The sequence below is a fragment of the Rhamphochromis longiceps genome, linkage group LG22 (genome assembly GCF_057381845.1).
Source record: "Rhamphochromis longiceps isolate RC_006_pf linkage group LG22, R_longiceps_female_GT1.1, whole genome shotgun sequence".
Lineage (NCBI taxonomy): Eukaryota > Metazoa > Chordata > Actinopteri > Cichliformes > Cichlidae > Rhamphochromis > Rhamphochromis longiceps.
The window spans coordinates 34,782,764-34,806,482 of record NC_140577.1 but is presented as its reverse complement, the minus strand read 5'-3'; the positions used below and the strand labels follow the sequence as shown (position 1 = coordinate 34,806,482).

Sequence of the window (23,719 nt, the reverse complement as noted above, 5' to 3'; positions counted from 1 at the left end):
CTGTAAAGAAAAAGTAAAGTTGTGAAAAACCTGAATTATACTTTGAACTATTCTTTGAGAAGCTTATTGCAGACCCTTTTTGGGTTTATGGCAGCAAACCATAAAGAAGGAAGCCATGTACAGAAGTTAAGTCCTTAAAGTTTTTATCAGACGCAACTTTCAAATCTCTGTGTGGCTTTTACTTGAAGCCGTATTCATACCCTCTAATAAACCTACTTGCTCAAAGCTGAAGCTGGCAGTCATTCTAACTGTGATGAGGAAGCGATTGATGTGTAGCAGCTGCATCCTGTGACCAGCACTCTGCTCAGCCATTTGTCTCTGTCAGCTCCCCCTCAGCCCGCCCACCCCTAACATCATCTTGAAAAGCACTGGCAGCCCGAGCCTGACTGCAGACCGCCAGGCCTTTTGTCGCCACACATGGTGTGAAGTGCCCACCCCCACCCTTGCCCACCCAGCACCCCCACAGCCTGCCCTTTTGGTCAAGCCCAGTTTGATTCCTATCCCTTGCTCCAAATGTGGAATGACACTAGAGACGGCAGCTGGTTGGACAAACCTGCTGCCACTGCATCATGGCCATGCCTGAGGGCCCAAAGCAACATCTGCCCTCACAATCGGCGGTGGAGCCGAGCCAGCCGAACATATTCATGCCACCGGACGCCAGCATCACTCAGCTGGGCAATCATCCTCTTCCTCTCTCTTGTCTTTATCTGTTGCTCCTCCTCTTTGTAGCTCAATGATAAGCTATTAGGAAGAAGCTACCCTATAATTTCCCCCCAGCATTGAATGGGCGCCTAAAGGTGTGCTTTGAAAATTAGTGATTTGACCTACTGATTATGCACTGTCAATGAAAGATGGCTTGGTACTGGAAAGAGGAAGGAGTGCAGGTGGTTGATTGAGAAGTAAGAAATGTAGTCTTTCTTCCATTTTGTACGGGTTGGCAGCCTATGGACGTGTCCACATATCTCCTGTGAATGGTTCTCATTCTGTGACAGTGGCACAACTCAGCAGCTGAGCTTTAACTCTCTCTGCTTCACTGATGCTGTATAGTGCCCTTGAAAGGCGATGGGACTCGTAATTTCTCACTAACTATCCATGTTGGTGAATGTGAACACCTTCTGAAACATTTCCAAATGCACAAAATAGCTTCTCCACACAAATTCATCTTTTATTTATTTATTAATTTGTTTCTGCAGCAAGGTCAAGCCACCCTTAGCTGACTCTGTGGCTGTCATCTAAATGAGAAGCAGTCTTCTCATTCCTTGCCAGCCTCCTCATATTTTCAGGATTGGGCCATGAAATGAAAGACACACTTTACAGCCAGCGTTGACTGTAGCAACCTATGACAATAAATGTTTTGTTTCCCTGCACTAAAATGTGACACTTAAGGGCTCTACTCAGACCTTAATATGTGATGAGCTGCATTGGTTTGTACACTTGTGGAGGCTATACAGATAAGTTGCCACTGGACATCATTCAACATAAATTCAAAGCTAACGTATGTGGATTATTTTTGTTATTTGATTATGTCATTTTCCAATTATAACCCTTATAGTATTTGTTTGTTTGTTTTGTTTATAGAAAACATTTGGAGGAGAAAATTCCAAATATTCCCTTAACTGACTTTCATTTTGTGGCCTTTTTAAATCGACTAAATTATTTGAACTCCATCTACATTTGATTATTTTCTCTGATTGAAATACATCCTGTTTTATTGGCCACTGGCCAAAATTTTGACTGACCTGACACACAACTAATAGTTAAAGAGGGAAACGCTACACTGGTTTAAAAAATGTCCAAAATATGGTGATTAAAGCTGCGAATTTTTTCACTTAAATGAACTCGAGTCTTCAATGTGGAAACATAATGCTTGCAGGATGTATACATCCAGTTTCTACTGTTTCGTTGATGAAACAGCCAAAGAAAAATCTACCAACGTAACATGAATACAACATCGAGCTGAACGAATGAGGCAAAAAGCTCAATTTTCAATGTTTCACCTAAGTGTAAAATTGTGTCTGAATAACTAATAGACAGGGAAACTACAAACGTGCACCATTATAAACGAAACATTAAAAAAAAAGAAAAATGAAATAGGAATTCAGCATATAAAAATAAGTGGTACTCACACATTGATCAAGCACAGCAATGCACTTCTGTCGAATCACATATTTATAGAATGTTCCCGTCCTGGAATTTCCATGTAAGGCAATTATACCATGGTTAAGGAAAGGGAAAGATCTCAGTTACAGTCCTCATGGCAACCTTTTTAATTATGAATCTAACTATACGTTTGTATACCCAGCAGAGACATTTTTTTTAAATTTACTGCATATCCAATAATATATGGATATTTTAAACAAATTAAACATAATAATTTTAAATGGAAAATCCTGATGTATAGAACTGCAAATATAACATTTTTACTTTGGGTTTCACTGCAAAGGTCCCGGTTCAACTTCAGCAAATTTGTCCTACTGAAAAATAGTATTTTTTTCTATGAAACATTTGATCAACAAGGGGGGAATGTGGATTTTACCTTGAAATGTGAGCCCTTTGCCTTACTGTAGACCAGAATGCATTTCATTCCAGACACAATGGAAGTCAGATGGCCCTCGTGATTTATCGTCACCTTCACTACCACTGGATGCCATGCTGGTCCTGTGAAGGCTATCTGGACCATTCAGAGCAGGATCCCATCAGCCCCACTGTCTGAGTTATGGTGACACTTCCAGACCACTGCAATGTTGTAGCAATGAGCCTGCTGGGGATTTATTAAAGCGCAACCCCCCGCCCCCACCCGCCTTTTTCTTTTCTGCTCACCTCCCTGCCCCGTCTGTTCACTGCCAGAAAGGATCCTATCTGTCTATCCACAAACCAGAAACACATGCTCAGCATCTAAGCAGGCTTCAGTCACCTTGACTCGCTTCTGCTAGCAGATACACAGAATGACATACAGAAACACGTAAACACACAGCCATGTTTAGGAGGAACTGTCCTTTGGGTGAGTGGCACTGGGATAGCGTGTTTATTCGAGTTTCATTTTGCTTTGGTTTTCTGCAAAAGTTTATTTTCATTGAATCTTTTACCTGCGATATGCTCAAACAGATTTAAAAAATCGTACAGTTTTAATTGTGATTTATTTGGAAGACTTTGGGTAATGTTAAGAATACTAATAAACTGATGCATCCCTAAGGAATAATAATAATAAAAATAGCAGATTATTCAAAAAATACAAGTGTATTCATTTGTATTAGTAATATTACAGAAGAAGCTGTAATGTAAATGTAAACTTTAGCTATAAAATGTGTTAAACTAGATTTTATACAGTGAAAATCTGAAGCCTTTTAACTTTTAATTTGTTCAGTCAAAGTAGTTTTGGTCCCTTTTTCATGTTGATTTTTGTGTTGTTGCCATGCTTGAATTTAAATTGCATTTAAATAAACAGGATGGGTGTTGAACAGTGGTTGAAAATCTTTTTAAAGAAGACTGCTAACAGCAAATATACAGGAAAAGGGGAAATTATAAACAACAGCTACAGTGCTCTGTTTGTTTAGGTTTGAGGCTCCCTTGTTGAAGGGGGGCTGCCTAAAGTTATTGGCATCATAGTTCAGAATGTCAGCTCATTCATCTATATCAGACGCACAAACCACAACCAAGGTAACCAGCATTTTCTCCACAAGCCTCTGTTACAAAACACGAGAGAGGGAAACTTAATGTTTCCTCACTACATCTTGGAATTTACTCCCGTTATTTTCCCCCCTGCCTTTTTTGCTCCCCCTCATCTCGTCCCTCCCCCCTAGAGCGAGAGTCTCCCTGGTTGTGTTGTAGCAGCGCGTTATAAAGCAGAAAGCCTCGCCATTCCTTTCAGATCGGAACGCTCCAACCGCTGAGCGTGCTGTCCATTAGACAGTCAAGACCTGAACGTGCTCACAACTATGACCCTCCTGCTCCCTCTACCTGGATTAACTCTTAAGTAAGCGCTGGTTGTCGCTACCTGGTCCCTCTAACGTCAAGCCGCGGCAGCAGCCTCACCGGCCGATCGATCCTGTTCCCAATCTGCAACTCTCTGCTTTGTTCTCTTGCCATGGGGTTCGTTGTTTCCTTGTTGCCTGGGCAGCTGATGGGCTTGATTGTGCTGTGAAGTGGATACAAGGTGGATTTATGGTCGTCAAAGCCGAAACTACCATCCGAGGGAAATTAGTGGAAGTTTGAGCTCCGGGAGGATGCAGGTGACGTGTTGGTGCGCCGTGTTCCTTCTGACGCCTGCGCTTTACCTGGTGAGTTAGATTTTTCTTCTAGTTCAACTTTTCTGCACTTCGGTTTTATTCTGTCAGGAAGAAGAAAAGCCGTGTTTGTTGTTGTTTCCACACTGTGTGAGGTCTGTTACCCTTTCAAGCGTGCGTACTCCAAATGCATTTACATTGGCGGTGAGACTGGCGACTGTTCGGGGGATTCCACCTTATATTGCACTGCTTAAAGTATAGAAGTGGAATTCAAAGTTTAGATACACACTTTATTATAACTATGGAACAGTAGGACTTGTGACGGGTGTGCCTTACGCTCAAATTCGCTGTGCGTAATATGCGCGAAGGAAATTCCCTCAAATATATTACATGGTATGTTTTAAAATTATACTTTTCATTTTGAACAGGTACAAATTGTAACACCTACATGTTCGATTGCAGACAGACACAGCAGTAGAAATGTCTCATGAGGGCGCCCTAACAAACCAAAACTCCCGATCAGTCGGGTCGTCTTACGCAAACTGTGGAGCCTCTTAGGCTGGAAAGCAACGAGAGACGGAAGTTGGAGTTTGGGATCGGTTTTGAGAAATGTGACAAATGAGCTTTTCTGCATACTTTAGAATGATTTCTTTAGCTACTTAATAAATAAATAAATAAATAAATAAATAAATAAATAAATAAATAAATAAATCCTGTGAGCAGATTAAACAACTGAAATGTATTTCGCAAAAAACTAACAACGTGTTAGCTTGAAAAGACGCAATTCAGCTTCGGGTTAATATAATACAAGTCTAGTCATAAGTGGGGTTTTTATTTTGAGATAGCAAGAAAACAAAACAAAACAACAAACAACAAACAATAAACAAACAAACAAACAAACAAACAAACAAACAAACAAACAAACAAACAAACAAACAAACAAACAAAACCAATACTGATTTAGGCTCATCTGGCCGCACAAACGTGATTTAACAAACTGTTGATGATTGTCTACTTGGAAAAGAGCGAGATATAAGCTTTATTCTCGGGCCTGATATTTCGTATAATTTGAGAAAACAAAAAGTGGAAACATAAATTTGATTCTATTTCATTTTTTTCTTCGTCTTCTATAACTCTTTAATTTAGCCGAGCAAATGCCATAACAGTGGAGTTACATATATATATTGCAGACAATATTCCGTTTCATTGAAGCAGAGCATTCACGGGGTAATTTCAGGTTCTCTGAAAACAGCTGTAGTCATTAAGAAATCATAATTCTTTTTGGTTTGTTTGTTTTAAATAAACAATGACCTACTAACTAAACACACAGCCGTATTTAAGTAACTTTCCCTTTCTTTGTCCCGGATAATATCTGTGTATCAGTTTTGCGGCGGTATTATGGGTCGTATCCACACACACCCCCCCCCCCCCCTTCCCCCCCTTCCCCAAAATACACGACTCATTTATTTAAAATAAAATAAAATAAAATATAGGGGAAACATGTTTCGGAGGGGAGCTGGCCAAGGTGCTGAAATCATTGAGCGCACACTCTGAAGCATACACAGAAACACGGAGACTTCACAGGAAATATAACAGGCCTAAACACAAGATTATTTTAAAATTCAAATTGAAATGTTCACTGTGAACTAAACTTAGAAGCCTGTGTTGTGTGACCACTTTTTGACACCATTCTCTTCTTGACATTAATTTGCAAGTGGACTCCAATCTTTGGGGAGTACTCTCTGAAATCCCCCCTTAATATTTCCTTGTCCTGTTTCTGTTTCAAATTTTGAGGCATGGTATCAGTTATAGTAATTAAAAAAGATTGTGAATTTATTGTAGAATTGTCACACATTCCACAATATCCATTTTTAAATATTGTGGAATGGTAATGTCAATTCACAGTACAATAAATCCTGTTTGGCATGTTGAATTGAGTATGGAATGAACACACACACACACACACACACACACACACACACACACACACACACACACACACACACACACACACACACACACACACACACACACACACACACCGACAACTCGGCTAGGATAAGCAGAGCTTATAATAGAGCCCGTTAACTATCAGCTTTATCCACCGCAACGAGGATTAGAGCTGAACTTTGATGGTTTTATTTTGTGTTAAAGGCTCTTGTCTCTGCTTAAGCCTCTTGTCTGAGAGCTGTGCCTTGACCCTGATAACAACACAGTCTAGGTAAACCGCTGCACATGTAAGACACAGCAGAACTTTTACTTAAAATGACCACTATTTAATTTTCACGCGTCTTATTTCCATCTTATTATTACAATTATTTATGTAAGTGTAGTGTTCACATTGATTTATTTAAACAGTTGTTATGGATAATATTTTGAAGCTTCATTCTGTCTTTCTTTGACACCTTATGAAACGGTAATCTAAAACTATATTTAATTACAGTGCATTCATTTCATTAAAGTGTCATAGTTTCTTCATTACTGTTTAAATATGTCTACACACCCATCCTTATTGTCCACTTATGCAATTCAGGGACCTCACCTATGCCCGTTATTATATTATATTATATTATATTATATTATATTATATTATATTATATTATATTATATTATATTATATTATATTATATTAATTACACAATCTTTCCTCTTGTGGTAATGATCTTATTATCTTGCTGGAACATTCTATTTATTTTAATTTTGTCTCATGTTGTATTATTATTTGATGCTGTAGTGACTCTTTTTTGTGGTTGGATGATCTCATCAGTTTGTCTTGTACTTATTTTTATAGTTAATAGATAGAAATTCTGACAACATGAGAGATTTAAGGATTTGAGTCACTGACAACAGCTTAAATACCAAACTGGCCTCGAGACAGGATACTGTCAGACAGTGAGGTCTTTCGGGTCTGTAACTCCCACTGTCACCACTGCTACTGCCCCCCAATCCCCTGCTCCCTTCCCTCTCACCCTTGGGACTAAAGGATGCAGTGGTCCCATTGGCACCAGTCGTCGTAGTCCTATTAAAGTGTTATTATAAACCAGTGCATTGGATCCTACAATGTCAAACTGTCTGTATGGGAGGCAGGAAAGAAAGTCCCACTGTGATGACTACAGCACACCTTACACAGTGTGACCAGCCTTTTATCACTACCTCCACCGTTCTCCTGACCCCCTTCTCAGCACAAACTTCACATCTACATTCCTCTATAATCCCCCCCCCCCCCCCCCCAAAAAAAAACAAAACAAAACAACAACAAAAAAAAAAACCCCAATATACTTTCGTTGAGCTGTTTGAAGCTTAAATCAAGAGCGGGCCAGCATTAATTGAATTATATAGCAAATGGATTCTTGTAAATGCCCACATGCTGTGCAACTGAAGATAAATACACACATACACACAAGTGGACAAGTGCATTGTGTGGTCATCAAGTAAGAGCTGCTGAATGTGTGAAGCTTTCCTTTTTCAGTCCAGATGTCGACTAAGTGAACATTTCTCTCAGTTCCTTCTTCAACCTTTGTGCTACTTAGCTTTTAAAGCAGCATGGAGGCGTCACTTTAGAGCTATGAGAGCTTGGCTGCTGGAAAGAGCCAAGTACAAAAGGGCTCAGAGTTCAGTCTCAGATAACAACAATGCAATTCCCCCACTGCTGCTGTTCCTGCTGCTGCCTTAGTGGTCTCAGCTCAGCCCAGCTACCCAGCTCTGTTACACTCACTGGTTTTCATTTAGTGACTCCACTGAGTCTTTAGTGACTAGTCACCAGCTGCTGTGAATTATTTCATCTACATCAGGGGTTTGCAATGTGAAGATTCACGAGGAGGTTTGGATTGTTCGGAAAAACGTTCCATTTGTTTTCGGAGAGGTTGAAGAGTGCTTCTGTAGGTTTTGTGGGAATTTAGTCCTTTATTATTTAGTCCGTTATATAGTCCTTTTGTATTCTTACTGACCACTTGAAGGGCTTTAGTACAAGCCACATTCATGTAGCATTAATATACATCTATGGTCAGTTTAGGTCAGTTTTAAATAATACATAAAGAAAGCTCGCAAATAAATGACTCACTTTTTCATAATTATTTTCAAGCCTAAATATATCAAATTCTTTATGAATTACTTCATGAAATTTATGAATGACCAATCTAATACTTTTGCCTTACAAGTTTATTTTATTCTACGTTTGAGATATTAGGCTGCATCGGTTTATTAGTCAAACAGGACAGTATTTTCATTTTTATGTCTATCAACCATTAAAATGACATTCAGCAGTGGTAATGAAATGGTTATTGGAGAATTTAGTCTATTTTATATATTGGAGCCAGTTTTACATCTTTAAATGAATATCATACAAATCACAAGATCTTGTGATAAATCATTGTTGTTATATATATATATATATATATATATATATATATATATATATATATATATATATACGTATATATATATATATGTATGTATATGTAAGGCCCATGCTAAAACAACTAGAAAATAATCTTGGAACCTCATGTGTGGAGTTCACCTTTGACCTTCAATCAGGACACTGCTGTGCATCTGGGCAGGCAGACTGATTGTGTAGAACTTTAAATTGATGCATCAAGGAGACTCAGTTTTCACACTGCATGAACTGTAACCTCTGTGATCCTGCCTGTGAGTTCCGGATTGTCTGAGCTCAGACAGTTTTCTCCCACAAACAGTCAAAACAGCACTTGACCTTGGTGTTTTACCATAAAGTCAGTGGTAATCGCACCTACTGTGGTGCGTGGAATCGGCACTTAAGTCCGTTGCTTATTTCTTTTCTCTGCATGCACCATCCAGGGATGATTATTCACATCCAGATGAGGGCAAATGAGGGATATGTGCCTTAGATTTGCATCTCTGTTGATGTTAAAGGAGAGAGGAATCAACCTTAAATATTCCCACAACAGCCCCGCAGACTTTGCAGCCATAGAAAATGGTAGTATTGTCAATGTGTGTGTGTGTGTGTGTTGCTAGTGCATTATGTTTGAAATGGTAAGAGTGTGTGATTAATGACTACAGCCTCTATTCTCTGCTCCTTGCATTGCTCCAGATTTTCAATCGTGTTCGCAGTTCAAAGGTTAAAGCTGGAGCTGATCGTTGAAGGGTGTTGTTCTGAAAAATCCAGCCCTGCTTACGACCTGGGTTTGATCCTGAGGGAAGCCTCAACCCACCCCCCACCCAGCACTTGCTCCCCTCTCCACATAGAGCAATCCTTTTATGGCGAAGTGTGTGACACCTTGATAGCAGCACTTTGAAGCAGCCCATGAAGCAAAGTGTTTCTAAAGGAAAGAAGGGACTAGATAACCTCATTCCACCTGCTTTACATTTCCAGGTATTCATGTAACTCTGGAGTCTGCCATGTGTTTGGTTCATTGCAGCTAAAGAGATAGCACAAACCTACAGCACTCAAACTGAAAACTGTTTCACTTGGGTTGATTCAGATTTGTTGATGGTTTTTTGGGCCCAGCATCCAGGAGCTCATGTCACAGAGCTATAAATGGTGAATACAGCATCATACCTGTTTGTTAGATGCATCTCTTCTGCTGCCAGGTCATTCACAGTAGAAAAACAACAAAACAAGCTGTTAATGGTTTAATAAAATCAATGCGAAAACAAACAGCAGCCATGATGACCAGTGAAAGATCTGCATGTACAGAACTATCAATTATTTAAAATAAATGTTTCAGTTTCAATTTCAGTAGCAAACTGAAGTCAACATTATTCGTTACTTGTGTTATATATATGTATATATATACACATACATCCTTGAGCACAGGTCTTCTGCCAGAGGCCTGGCAGCTTGAGGGTCCTTGCTCTTCCAAGGACAGTGTTCTTCTAGACAGAAATCTCGGATGAAAGCAGGAGAATATGCAATTTGGTGTGTCATTTTTACTATTATTATTATTTATTATATTATTATAATAGATTAACTTTATCTATACAAATGATTTATAATGATTTATTTTATTATAATAAACACATTTCAAAGTATTCCAAGTTTAAAATGTATTAAGAGTTTAAAGTTTTATAGATTAGTTTTATAGTTTATAGTTTTATATATATATATATATATATATATATATATATATATATATATATATATATATATATATCTTTAATATATAGAAAATAAAAGGATAAAAGCAGAAGGAAGAGGAGAAGTGGTGGAAATAGTTAAAATGGCTGCGTGTGTGTGTTTGTACTGGGGGGGGGATGCTTCCCTCCACTGCCTCGGCAGTGATGGATCTGCCATCTGAGCTCTTGTCTGCTGCACAGTCCAGCAGTCACAGCATCCACTGATGGGAATTACGAGCCATGTCCGTTATCTTCTACTTTAGATCTTTCCATCCTGTTGGGATACAGTGCTCGAGTATGTGGGTGCTGTCACTTCACTGCAGACACATGTATAGATGACTTGTGAAAAAAGTGAGTGAGTGATGAATACCTATGTGTGCTCTCAAAACTTGGGATTAGCCCCATATATTGCTTGACATTATTGCACTATTTGTGTGAAATCATTACAGCAAAATCAGGGAGGATTTTACTTAACAGTGTAAAATCTAAGGAGCTGTTAAAGAATTGTGTTCATCTCAAAGTCAGTAGAGATTTTTATTTTTAAGCTGTTTTCTATATTACAACTTATTAAACCTCTAAGACACTCCTAAACTTATTAGAAAAACAAACAAACAAATGTGTTAAGCAACCTTTGACACAACCACATTGTGAGTAAACCATTTGAATCAATTAACCCTTAATAATCCTAACTCACTCTTCTTCACAAAATAGTCCAATCAAATGGAAGTCTTCAAATTAAAAAAGTTGTTTTCCCATTTTTAAGTCTCCCATTTATCCAGTACAAAGCTCCACTGTCCACAGGGTACTCATCCACTGAACTATCGGATTAACTGGTCTCATAATGACAACTCGTACTTAACTTTGATATCATCGGTAATCAGTTATGGAAATCAAAACACCATGGTGTGCTAATTGTTTATATTTAGAGGTAAGTCCTTTAACCATATCAAGCTTCCAATTCTGCCAGCAACAAAGAGAAATAGATATAGATGCAGGCAGATATAATGTGATATAATGTGAATGTGTGAGTATCATATAAATTAATGAGCTAGCCAGTTTCCGTCAAAAGATGATATACCATGCTCTGACTGAAGGATAAATAAACAGCAAATAAAGAATACATAGATCTCTCAAATCACTTTGGATGTAAATAATGACAGAAACAACAGCAGGTTTCTTTTTAGGGTTATTGAAGTTGAGCTAGTTTATACATAATGGTGTGCTACCTGGTGGGTAGAAAGGGAAATGTAGTGGGAGTCACATAGCACAGACAGATTAATGAACAAGCAAGAAAAAAGAGAAGAAGAGAAAAAAATTGAACATATAATACACAATATGTAAAACATGATATAATACTCAAGGGTTTTAATTACAACATATTTCATTTCTTAAGCTTAGATACTCTTTTCTGAACTTTGCCATTAAGGCTGCACACAGGGCAGCTGTGGCTACAATGTAGCTGCCATCACCAGTGTGTGAATGTGTGGATGACTGAATGTAGTGTAAAGCGCTTTGGGGTCCATAGGGACTAAGTAAAGTGCTACACAAATACAGGCCATTTACCATTTAGGAGGTGTTAAATTTAGTATTTTGGAGTGAGAATTTGCTGGTGTGGATAAGAACCTTTCCAAGAATTATAAATTAATTAGCAACAACTATCACTGTCCTTAAGAATACTTTTATCTATACCCAATAGTAGGGCTGCAACCAAAGATCATTTTGGTAGCTGACTAATCTGCCAATTTCTTGTTTTGATTAGATGATTATTTCAGTAACTCTTATCTCCGCTTCCGGAGTTTTTCCTGCAAAGAGGCTCATGCACCTCTCAAACGGCTGAAGTCATGACAGAGAGCATCTTTAGTGTGGTTATCAGCGGCTGGGAACATCATCTGGAAGATCAGAGCAAGCCTCACTCCTGAGCATGTCTACTGCAATCGTGAATTCATGAACCGAATCATCTGTAAACTTTGGAAACTTTACAACTTTGGAGCCAGCCTTCCACTGGTGGTTCGGAAACCACTTACTGCTAAAGAGACAGAGTGAAAGTGGACAGCATATCGTTGATTATTGGTTCTGTTATTAGTTAGCTAACATAAATTAATATATGCCTATTGACCGCAACCAACCAACCAACCAACCAACGAGGTGTTGTAATGTTCCGTACTGACAGAAGATGGCACTAAACATGTTTTTAAACTTGAAGCACTCAAATGTAGCTTCACAGACAGAGTTACATCTGTGTCAGTTTCTGAGAGCTGTCGTGTAAATGGTGTAAATTAACCTTTATATGTGTAGTGTTTCAAGTCCTGTTCAAGGATATTTTAATCAATCACACTTAATCATCACAATTATTAAGAGGAGAAAAATCAAAAGTTCTTAAGGTTCAGTTAATGATTCTAAACGAGACTGCTTTTCATGGGATATTATATCTATATCTATTATTCTTCTCCAGTATTTATATTGAATCAAAGCAAAACCCTGGCATTTAATCTCCAATCACAACAGAACTGCTTTTGAAACCCTTGGTTCAGTTTCTGTAGTGTACAGATGAAACAAGAGAAGAGTTATGGAGAAGAAGAGGAAAAGGATAAAGGGAAGAGGCTGCTTCATGAGTACATTATTCCAATTTGTCCTCAATACCACATGTCTATCAGAATGGACTGTTTGTGCTGTCACTGTCACTCTCAGCAAACAGGTTGAAATAATATGCATCTGAGGAAAAGCACACTACACAATTGTCAACAGATGACATAGATTTATTTATTTCTTTAGATGGAACAATAAATTGTCAGTCTTTGTGTAAGGCACAAGAGAAAATGTTTTATTTATTGGTTTATTTTTTTTGTTTTGTAACAATATATTTAACAATATAACTCTGATTACTATGATGCTTAAAGGCTTCTTTTTATTCCTGAGAAAACCTGAGAAAGTTTAACTTTGATTTCAATTTGATTTATTATTTTCTGTCAAAAGTTAACCATAGAAAATGTGCTGTCAAATTATCATTGCTATATTCTATGTTATCTTTTATCTATAGTTTACATTTCATAGGTATGTATGATAAATGTAAATCTTTATTTTTAACATTTGAAAAACAGAAGTGTTATAGAAGAACACACAGAAAATGAAAAACTGAACTTATCTGGTCAGTTCCAAATAAATAATTTACATTAAAAATTTAGTAAATTAAAAACAAATTCTCTCTCTCTAAGTCTTCAACAAAATGCCGAACATACACTATATCATTTCTTCTGTATAGGTTCAACTACATTAAATCCTTGTGTAACAACCACACAAATAAACTGACAACAAATAAACATTCTGTATTCAAAAAAAAATCAAGAAACTTTTAAATGGAAACAAAAGAGAAGAAAAACAAAACTGACATATCAATTCAACTGTGGCCGGCTTCAAGGGAAGCAATAAATAAACTTTTTTTTTTAAAAGGCACAAGAAGTGTAGCACTGTCTCAATGAAGTGTGCAGAGAGGCTCATATATGGCTGGGTTGTGCAACTTGAACACAAATCCAATATGGCAGTGAAATATGACACAGCTGTCTCTCTACACTATTGTAGCTGGGAGGTGCCATCTGAAGGTAATGTTTACGGCCCACGAGGTAATTATGTTAATCATGCTCTCAAACTTGACATTTTTAACTGTGCTTTTACTGACATCATGGATTCCAGGATGTGCGTCTGGGTGAAATCACTGTGCCCTCTAGGCTGAATTTTATTGACACACTATTTCACCTATAAGTTACATTAGTTCAGTTTGGTAATGAAGAATTTAAACACCCATATCATTGACAAGTTTTTGCAGTGCAAACTCAGTTTAATCATTCAATTAACTGTAATTTAGTGTTTCTGGTAACCAGCATGACTGACGAGTACACTGAACAGATGAGCGTATGCAAGTCAGACTTTGGGAAGTAGCCCTCAATGTGTCTTTGAAACTAAAACGAGGTCATTCACCAGCTTGTGCAGCTAGTTTTAAAACATGATGCTACTTGTGAATTTCAAAACAAATGTAAATGTGTCGATAACATTCTGTGTCAGCAATCATTTATCTGCTTCTGTAACCAGAGAAAAGCTCTCTCCTGTTCGTCCAAGATTAAGTTTTAAAACATTTACATTTCTTCATGTGCTGCATTTCTTTATGAGTGTACTACGCATGTGGGCTTGCAATTGCATGTTTGTGCCATAAAAGATATATATATATATATATATATATATATATATATATATATATATATATACATATATATATATATATATATATATATATATGTGTGTGTGTGTGTGTGTGTGTGTGTGTGTGTGTGTGTGCGTGTGTGTGTGTACCATCTCATCTATCTATCTATCATCCATGCAGGATCTCAAGATGCAAGATGTCCACCGTCACCAAGAATACAATTTGTAAAACAACACCAAAATGGATTGAAATCTTGCGGTGCCTACAAGTGTCCTGTGTTCAAAAAGGCATATGTGCAGGCTCATTTTGCCAGTGAATATTGAAATGATTCAGAGAAGGCTTGGGAGAAAGCACTGTGGTCAGATGAAACCAAAATCAAACTTTATTGTATCAGCTCGACCCACCTGGTTTGGAGGAAGAATGCTGAATATAACCCAAAGAACACCATCCCCACATTAAGCACAGAGGAGGAAACATTATGCTTTGGGTTTGTTTTTCTGCTGAGGGTACATGACAACTTCGTCACATTGACGGGCCAATGAACCAGGCCGTGTACTATGAAAACTAGGATAAGAATCCGTCAATCAGAACACTGAAAATGGGTTTTCAAGTACAACGATGACTCAAAACATACCACTAAGGTAACAAAGGAGTGACAAAAAAGATGCATGTCAAGGTCATGCAGTTGCCTAGCTAGTGTGCAAAATACTAAGGGAAATCTGTGGAGGGAGCCAAAGCTTTGAGTTGCCAAGTGGCAGCCCAAAATCCTAATCCCTTTATGGAATTTCTGTAATGAGGAGTGCACCGAAATCCCCTCCTGAGATCTGTGCAAGTGGTGGATATCCTGTCTCTCTCCATTAATATGAAACTACACACACACACACACACACACACACACACACACACACACACACACACACACACACACACACACACACACACACCCCAAGGTGGCACTGTTGCACAGTATAAAAAAATTATTCAGTGCAATGGAATGATAAAATCAATGTCACTGCACACTTAAAAGTTGTTTATACTGCTTCATTAATCAATACATTACAGGCAAAGACATTTGTGTCCCTTTTGCTATGTGGGGCAAAGGGCTGTTGTGATGGAATAGGCCAATGATTGTCCTTATCAGGTCCCCATTGCAGCAAATGACAGTGCTTCATTACTTACTGCAGCCCTGAAGATTGTGGCCATATTGATTTTTAGATTTGATTGCCTCTGAATGGCTTCCAGTCACAGCAGAGGGGAGAAAAAACAGGTATGAGGAGTGTTTTTCTGTGGCTGACAGCTGTCAGTCAGCACAATGATATTCATCCTTTAAAGGAAGTAGAGCAGGGGACCTTCTGTTCCTTGCTTATCTCTATTCCTTATTTATCGACTCTCAGACTCCTTGTCTTGTTATCTCCTCTTCTGACTTTCTATTCGCCACACTCTCAGAGCCACATGAATAACTTCTTATCAAGATGACCCCTGACTTCAAATATTCCTTTCCTGCAATCAGATGTATTTCCCCTCATTGTTTGCCATATAGCACAAAAACGCGACAAAATGTTTCACTCACTGAAAACGTTACATCCAGATGACTAGAATGTAACTAGAAACTAGAAACTTTCAAGAAAGTGGATCGAACATTGCTGGACTCGGACATGCTGTCAGCTGCCCAGACATGAGAAGGCCACGGTGAGGAAGATAAGGACGACGTGGAATGGTGGAAGAGAGGGACATGAAATGCAGAATGCAAGATGAAATGTTGATGTCCATCTTGGTCACTATTCAAGACGGCTTCCTCATCGGCTTTTATTGAGTTTCTTCAAAGTCGGCTTGTGTGCTGGACCTAATCACATGCTGTGTCACGTGCCTATGCTGGCCACAGAGGGGCTACATGGGCATGGTTCCTGGAAAAGTCACGGGCTGCTGTGTTAGCACGTGTGTTAGTATGAGTATGTGTGTATGTGTAATTTGTGTATTTTGTGCTTAAAGGAGATTCAAACTTAAAGTATAGTACACTAAAAATAATAAATACATCAAAAATAATGTTACACTCAGCAAAATAGTTTGATTACACTGCAATTACATCTTCCAACAAATTAGTTCATTCTCATAAATTTTCATTTCATTTCCTTTTCAATTCTCTTAGAATTCATCCATTAAAAATATGTAGGAATGGGTGGTTTGTGGAAGCTACCATGTGACCCCACCACATTGAACACAGTGGCCGAGACGGACATTGGCATTTTGCCTAATTGTGTTTTGTTGTGAGATACCAGCTACTGTTGTCGTATGTCTTATATGTTACTTTACTGTAAAGCTAAAAAAAAGCTCTTTCAAACCACACTGCTCACAATAAAATAAAAATATAATGAATTAAAGGAAGGTTGGACATCAGACTGGTCATAAGTGATATGATGATCCAGCTCTGGAAGGAGGGGCACTATTCATCATCTCATTTGGAGCATGCCCTGAGGTTGTTAGGTATGCAAACAAGCGCATGGGGGGCATACAAAATACTGAGTGCCATTTTAAATTTCTGCTATAAAATTTCAGCCAAATGGATTAGCCTGCCATGACAGTTTTTCACTTTGATTTTTGGGGTGTCTTTGAATTCAGCCCTTTGCAGCTTAATAATTTTCATTTCCATCAAAAAAGGGGCATTCCAACACATGCCCCCGTCGATACAAATATCCATTATCATTTTTTCACATGGAGAGCTACTTTTTTCCAGGGTTACTTAGTTGTTTTAGCAGCAACTTGAGAATATTCATTTGATTGATGCATTTTCGAAATCCATAATCAAAATATTTCAGTTAGCAATAGCAACAAACATAATACAAAGTAGAAAAAAACGTCTTAAAGTGTTGAACTAAAGATAAGCAAGTCCTCTTTAGCGCATGTTCCTTGTATTGTAATGTTTCTCTGTAAGGTTTGGGAAACTTTACAGAGCAAAAAAGGGCAGTTTCTGGCACACAGCATTGTGCCGCTACCTTTATCTCTCATTCTGTGTATGCTACAGCATTTATAAAATCAATTACTGCTGATGGGAGTTCCTCTGAACAGGTAGTGAGGTGTCTCTGCACTAATTCATCCTGTCGCTTTGATGGATTTGCTCACCTCTCTAAGCGGTGTGTCCGAAGCGCCGAGAGAGCACGGCCGATCTGTCAGGCTTCACAAGTCATTACTTAAAACATGAACAGCTCAGGACGCAGAGAGCAGCCCCACCATGATGATCTGCTAAAGACATGTATGTTCTTGTCTGTGAGAGTGGACAGCAAGCAGACTGGTGCAGTAGTTGTGATGCGTTGGGAATATGTATGAACCGGGAGATTTGGGTTGGACCCTTAGGAATACATTCAGTTTTCCCAGTGGTAGTGAGAAACCTTTGTTGAAGCTGCATCAAATTAGAATGTCACAGCTGTTAGAACAGCCATGCTTATGAGCCAAGGAAAGCAGGAAAGTAAGCCATATAACTGTGTTTAAACATTAGTTTAAAACCAAACATTTTGACCTGATTCAGTATTTGCTCTTAAACTGATCATTTTGCTCTTTGAATTCCTCTGTCTGTGTATCAGTGTTGCAAGTCTGTTAATTTAATCCTTATATAAGGTTTTCTACAAACATTGGTACATATTAACAAAATACTACTAATACTCATAAATCTATTAGGGATAGTCCGATCCAACTTTTGGGATTCTGACCTAAAACTTTGGCTATGAGTATCTTCCAATACAAAGTATAGATCTAATATCAGTGTTAATAATAATCAATTAATTATCGGTTTCCTCACTGTGGGGAAGTGTTTATGTGTAAAGAAACCTTGAACTTGACTTAAACAGCTTTCCTTATACTTTTTAATATTTATTAAAGATTTAACAAATAAAAAGAGTCCTGTGATACATAATGAAAAAATAAATGAAGTCACAGTAGCTTCTCCTGTTACACATGCAGGTGTGGAGCTGACAGGGTCAGTATTGGACCAATATCAGATAGATATCCTGGACATACAAACACAGATAGATAGATGTGCAAAGCAGCCAGTTTTTGTATTTGTTGAGGGGGGAAAAGTATTTGTATTTGAGTAAAATTCAAAATAGGTGTAAAAATCCAGTTTTTTTGCATTACACTTCTAATTAACATTACAATGTGAGTATTCTTTAGTAGTGGTGCTGGTGGGTACCAGGATTACGATGCTTTAAGTGCATGTGATTATGCATAACAGATGTTGACAGATGTTTGATATAACTGCCTCTGCTGATCTGACTTTTGCACACATTACATACTAGTTTGGTTTCATGTGCAGCACTGAGTGTAAAATGCTTCCACACAGAACTTGATCAAGTTGTTTGGGCTGGTGCAGGACCAAGAGGTGGCTCAGCAGCAGCAACACTCTTTTCTGTTTGGCCAAATCCATGTGGGAAGTTTCAGCTAAGTTAATGAGTGACGGGAAGCTATGCTAAGGTTAACTAGCCTGTAGCCTATATCTTGCTGTCTGCAAAAGACAGAGTAACTTAAATGTACCATATAACTCCCACAAGTGCATACAATTTGACACAACTACAGAAGCATTGTTTTATCCTTTTAAACTGAACTTTAACGTTACTCTGTCAACATCCTATTGTCCAATTACCAAGCTAACAGAGCTACGTAAACAGAGCGAACATGAGAGCACCCGACTGCAGACGTCATTAATGCAGCGTAATTGATTAATCTCCTGATCCTCGCTAAAGTTATAAACTGCCTCTGGAACCCAGTTAAGGTACAAAAAAATCTATTTAACAAAAATAGTGATGTAGTTCAGTCTTTTACCGCTCAGCCGAGTCTTCTCTGTTGCTGTGTGGAGCAGCCTGTGTCATTCACCTTTTACATGTCACTCACTCATCTGGGCATGCACTGCGGTCTAATAAAGAAACTCAGCTTTTTGATATAAAGTTTTTCTTGTAAGTATTTGTTTGAAATAAGTATTCGTAAAAAAACCCACGATATTCGTGCCTATCTGAATACTGTATTCGGGTTCAGCTCCACCCCTAATCGATAGATCAATGAAGTACATTTTTAATAGATTTACAAACCACTCCAAAGCCTTTATTTTCTTGTTTTGCGTACAGAAAATAGCTGTGTAACACAATGTCAAAGCATGAAAAAGTATTTTTAATAAATAATACAACCAATAACTAATGTACAAATGTGCACAAAAGTGAGTGAAATCATATATTTATTATGTTTTACACAGTCTTTTAGCAGCTGGTATAAAGGACCTCCTGAGGTGCTCAGACTTGCACTTAGGCTACGTCCACACGTACACGGGTATTTTTGAAAATGCAGATTTTTCTATGCGTTTGAACCTTTCGTCCACACGTAAACTGCATTTTCGGTCACTGAAAATTGAGATTTCTGAAAACGCCTGCCAGGGTGGATATTTTCGAAAACTCCGTTTTTGCATTTATGTGTGGACGAGAAAAATGGAGAAAACGCAGCGTCAAAGGTGTGCGCCTTTTTTGACGTCATACTGTGCGCCACGTTATTGTTTCGGTGAAATGAAGTTCTACAATGCTGTTACTGTTACTCTCTGCAGTGCTTAAATGCTTACATATACACACAGTTACTGTCCCTCCACACATACGACTCGGTTCTGCTTCTATGCCCCATCATTGTTTACTATTTCCCACCGGGGCTTCTAGACTTCTGATTGGCCAACATTTCTACACGGTTAGGAATATATCGCCACCTGTTGCTTTGGCATGTTCATAGCAGCGTTTTTCTTCATTTCTGCGTTTACGTGTGGACGGGATTATTTTTAAAAACGAAAACGGAAAATCTCCGTTTTCAAAAATACCCGTGTACGTGTGGACGTAGCCTTAGGTGCAGCCAGTCTTTAACTGAAGGTGGTGCAGTTGATAACCTTCAGCTTTGAGAGCATTCTTTTCTCTGCAGCCTGCTGGGCTGTCTCAAGTTCAGACCTGACCACAGAGCTGGCTTTCTTAAAGTGTTTGTCTGCTCTATCCCAGTATGCTGCTGGGACATCTTCTCCACAGCAGATTGCTGTAAAAAAGAAAGCACTGGCCACCACCATGTAGAAGACACTGCATATGTTAGAATGTCCCTCTATACCTACAATGCTGTGAAGAAATATTTATCATCCTGATTCTAGTGTCATTGTTAAATTATGATTTCATTTATTATGGGAAAAAAAACTATCCAGAGCAACAGAGTAATGGAATGCAGTGAAGTTCTCCTGGACAGTAAACTGTAGTAAAATTGCTTTCTGAGCGATGACCCAAACACTAAATAAAGCTGGGCTCTACTGAGTGTCTCCTGCAGTTTCACATTACCCAGTAAAACCTAATTTATTAACCTTAACCCAGCTAAAATTTAAAAAACCAACAACAACAAAAAACTATCTGGCTTAAAGTTTTAAGTTATTGGCGCATGCAATAAAGTTGTAACTTTCCCCCACTACAGAAAAAAAGGGTTGTGACATTATCTGAATGTGTTGGAGTTAGCAGACTTCTTTTAGGTGCTCTCGCTGGTTTTATAGGTTGAGTCCAATGTCTTTTTTCTTCCTCATCTTTTCTTTCAGGTTTAGGTGGCAGTAGAGCAAAAGGAGAGGATAGGATTGGAAATAATATTTTGATGCTTCTGTAATCATGAGAGGAGACCGATTTCCTTACAGTCCAACAATGTCCAATAATGAATGATGTTCTATCATTATTAAGACACGAGCAGACATTTTAAAAATTCTATACCCTGAAGGAGAATTTCTGTACTTGGCTGATATATATCCGTTATGGTTTCAGTTATCCCTCTCTCGCTCATCTCCGAGGTAGGCTTGGTTAGCTCGGACGTCGCCAGGATTAACAAGGTCCGCATCAGGTGTTGAGGAACTGGGACACACTGATGAAACAAGAAGGCAAAAGTGGGCAAGGAATGAGAAAAAGGCACTGTGGGAAAGCTAATACGCAAGTAACCCCAGTGAACGGTGTTATGCAAACAAGACTAGAGGCCAATAGCACAAATCATCATCATCATCAAGTGTGAGATTTACCAAGGAGATGTCCTGTCCCCACTGCTATTCTGCATAGGCCTGAAACCCCTCATTGAGATCATTGACAAGAGATGCCACGGACAAATAGAGCGATTGTAGCCCACCTCTTCACCATTAGCACATCGGAATGTCATTCGGACTGGAGAAGTGTAGTCGGATGGTATATAAGAGAGGGAAGGTAGTCAGAATACCTGCAGAGGGTCAGGCAAGTCCTGAAAAGTCAGTAGAATGGAAAGAACAAGTTCTCCTAAGAACATAATTCCTAACTCTCAAACCCACACCCTAAGGCAGATAACTCGAAAGCAGGAGTGGAATGGCATGTCACTAATTTAAAAGATCAATATTTAGCCTGAAAAGCCATTTCCTGCTCTATAAAAAAAAGCCCAATGTAAAGCTAGAACATCTTACTATTGAACATCTTACATTTTTGTAAGATATCCTACAAAAATGTAGGATATGTAGGACTGCTTCCATCTTCCATCTGTACAATATCTCCAAAACAATTAAAAACATCCTGTCTCAGAGCAACATTAAAAAGCTAGTTCAGTTCGTGCATTTATTACTTCTAGGCTGGACTAGATCTACTTTCACTATTGTCAGGATGTCCTAAAGACTCCATCAAAAGTCTTCAGTTGATCCACAATGCTGGAGCATATTTCTCTTATATCATATTGCCAATATTCATTGGCAATTTAAATCCAGAGTTCAGAGTCAAAATTAAAATCCTACTTCAAATCCAGGCCCCATCTTATCGTAATGGCCTTATAGTACCATATTACCCCATTAGAGCTCTTTGCTCTCAGACTGTGGGCTTAGTTGTTTTTCCTAGAGTTTTTAAAAGTAGAATTGGAGGCAGAACGCTCAGATTTCAGGCCCCTCTTCTTCAGCTTGCAGTTTTCATCTCTAAATCCTCTGTTCTGTCTTCAACCACTCACCCCCAACCATTCGCGACAGATGGCTGCCCCTCCCTGATCCTGGTTCTGTTGGAGGTTTCTTTTTCTTAAAAGGGATTTTTTTTCTTTCCACTGTCGCCATATAATTGTTGGGATTTTCTCTGTTTTCCTTGCATTATTGTAGGGTTTTTACCTTACAATATAAGGTGACTTGAGGCAAATGTTCTTGTGATTTGGCGCTATGTAAATAAAACTGAATTGAATATTTATTTATAAAATTCTTGTGCAGGTATATGTAATATATACATGTCATATGCATATCTTGTAAAAAGCATCAGATACTTGTTTGAAAGGTTGTATTACAAATAAAGGAAATATCGGAAGCCCTTTTGTTGTTTTTGTTGACTAATAAGGGTATTTAACACATTTATTGTAAAAGCCTTCTGTTAAACCACTGCATTTGTCTCATTGTTGTGCTATTTTGTTTCACTTTCTGTGAGACATCCTGTCACAGGGTTAGCCTGTTTATGCTGTTGCAACTATTACATTCTTCCAGACACATCTACCAATCTGAAATGGATGGGTGACTTTTCTCAGGTATGGTACATGCCTTACCTCAATAGAGTGCTTTGATACAATGACATTACGTGACCATTCTGCCATTTTAAAGCCACTGAAGTGCTCTAAAATGACATGGAATTATAGAACCAATTAGCTGTCAGGTAATGGATAACAGTTCAGTTTTCTCTGCTGCTTGGCTTTGATGAGGTGGAGAGAGAAAAGCAGATGTGGAAGCATCCCTCACTTAACAGCCTACACCCTCTGGGTTCAAATGCAACACTCGCCTTTGATTTTCCCATTAGCAGCCAGAAAAGAGGAGCCATCACCTAAACCAACCTGGCTTGTGCTGTTGAAAAAAATGAGCAGTGGAAACAGCATTGACATAACCCTGCCTCCCTTCCTCCTTGCCGCTCACACAGGGGCTTCAGTTAGGGTGATAAGAGCTAATCGTAGCTAGCTGTTGTTCATTTACAGCTAAAGTCCACAAGAATTCAAATAATTGTTGTATGGCAGTGTCTTAGTCACTCATTTTATCCTCTGATGATGCTGCAGCTCTGAGAAGAAGACCAGCACTTATTTGGATACACTTAGTTGAAAATGAACTCTCAGCACAGTAGTGTGTTTTAAGCAGAGGTAGGAAGTAACGAACTACAAATAGTTTGTTACTGTACTTAAGTCGAATTTTCAGTTATCAGTACTTTACTTAAATAGCCAT

The 23,719-nt window shown here is 38.4% G+C and overlaps 1 protein-coding gene across 1 annotated transcript in view; it reads left to right on the top strand.

The window, feature by feature from the left end:
- Positions 1 to 3,834: 3,834 nt before the first annotated feature.
- The window catches only part of nxph1 (neurexophilin 1), an 83,254-nt gene continuing 63,369 nt past the window's right edge, over positions 3,835 to 23,719 (top strand). Inside the window, exon 1 of the mRNA XM_085395895.1 lies at positions 3,835 to 4,277. Coding sequence (XP_085252021.1) covers positions 4,224 to 4,277 — 54 coding nt within the window. The 5' untranslated portion in view covers positions 3,835 to 4,223. The remainder of the gene's footprint in view (positions 4,278 to 23,719) is intronic.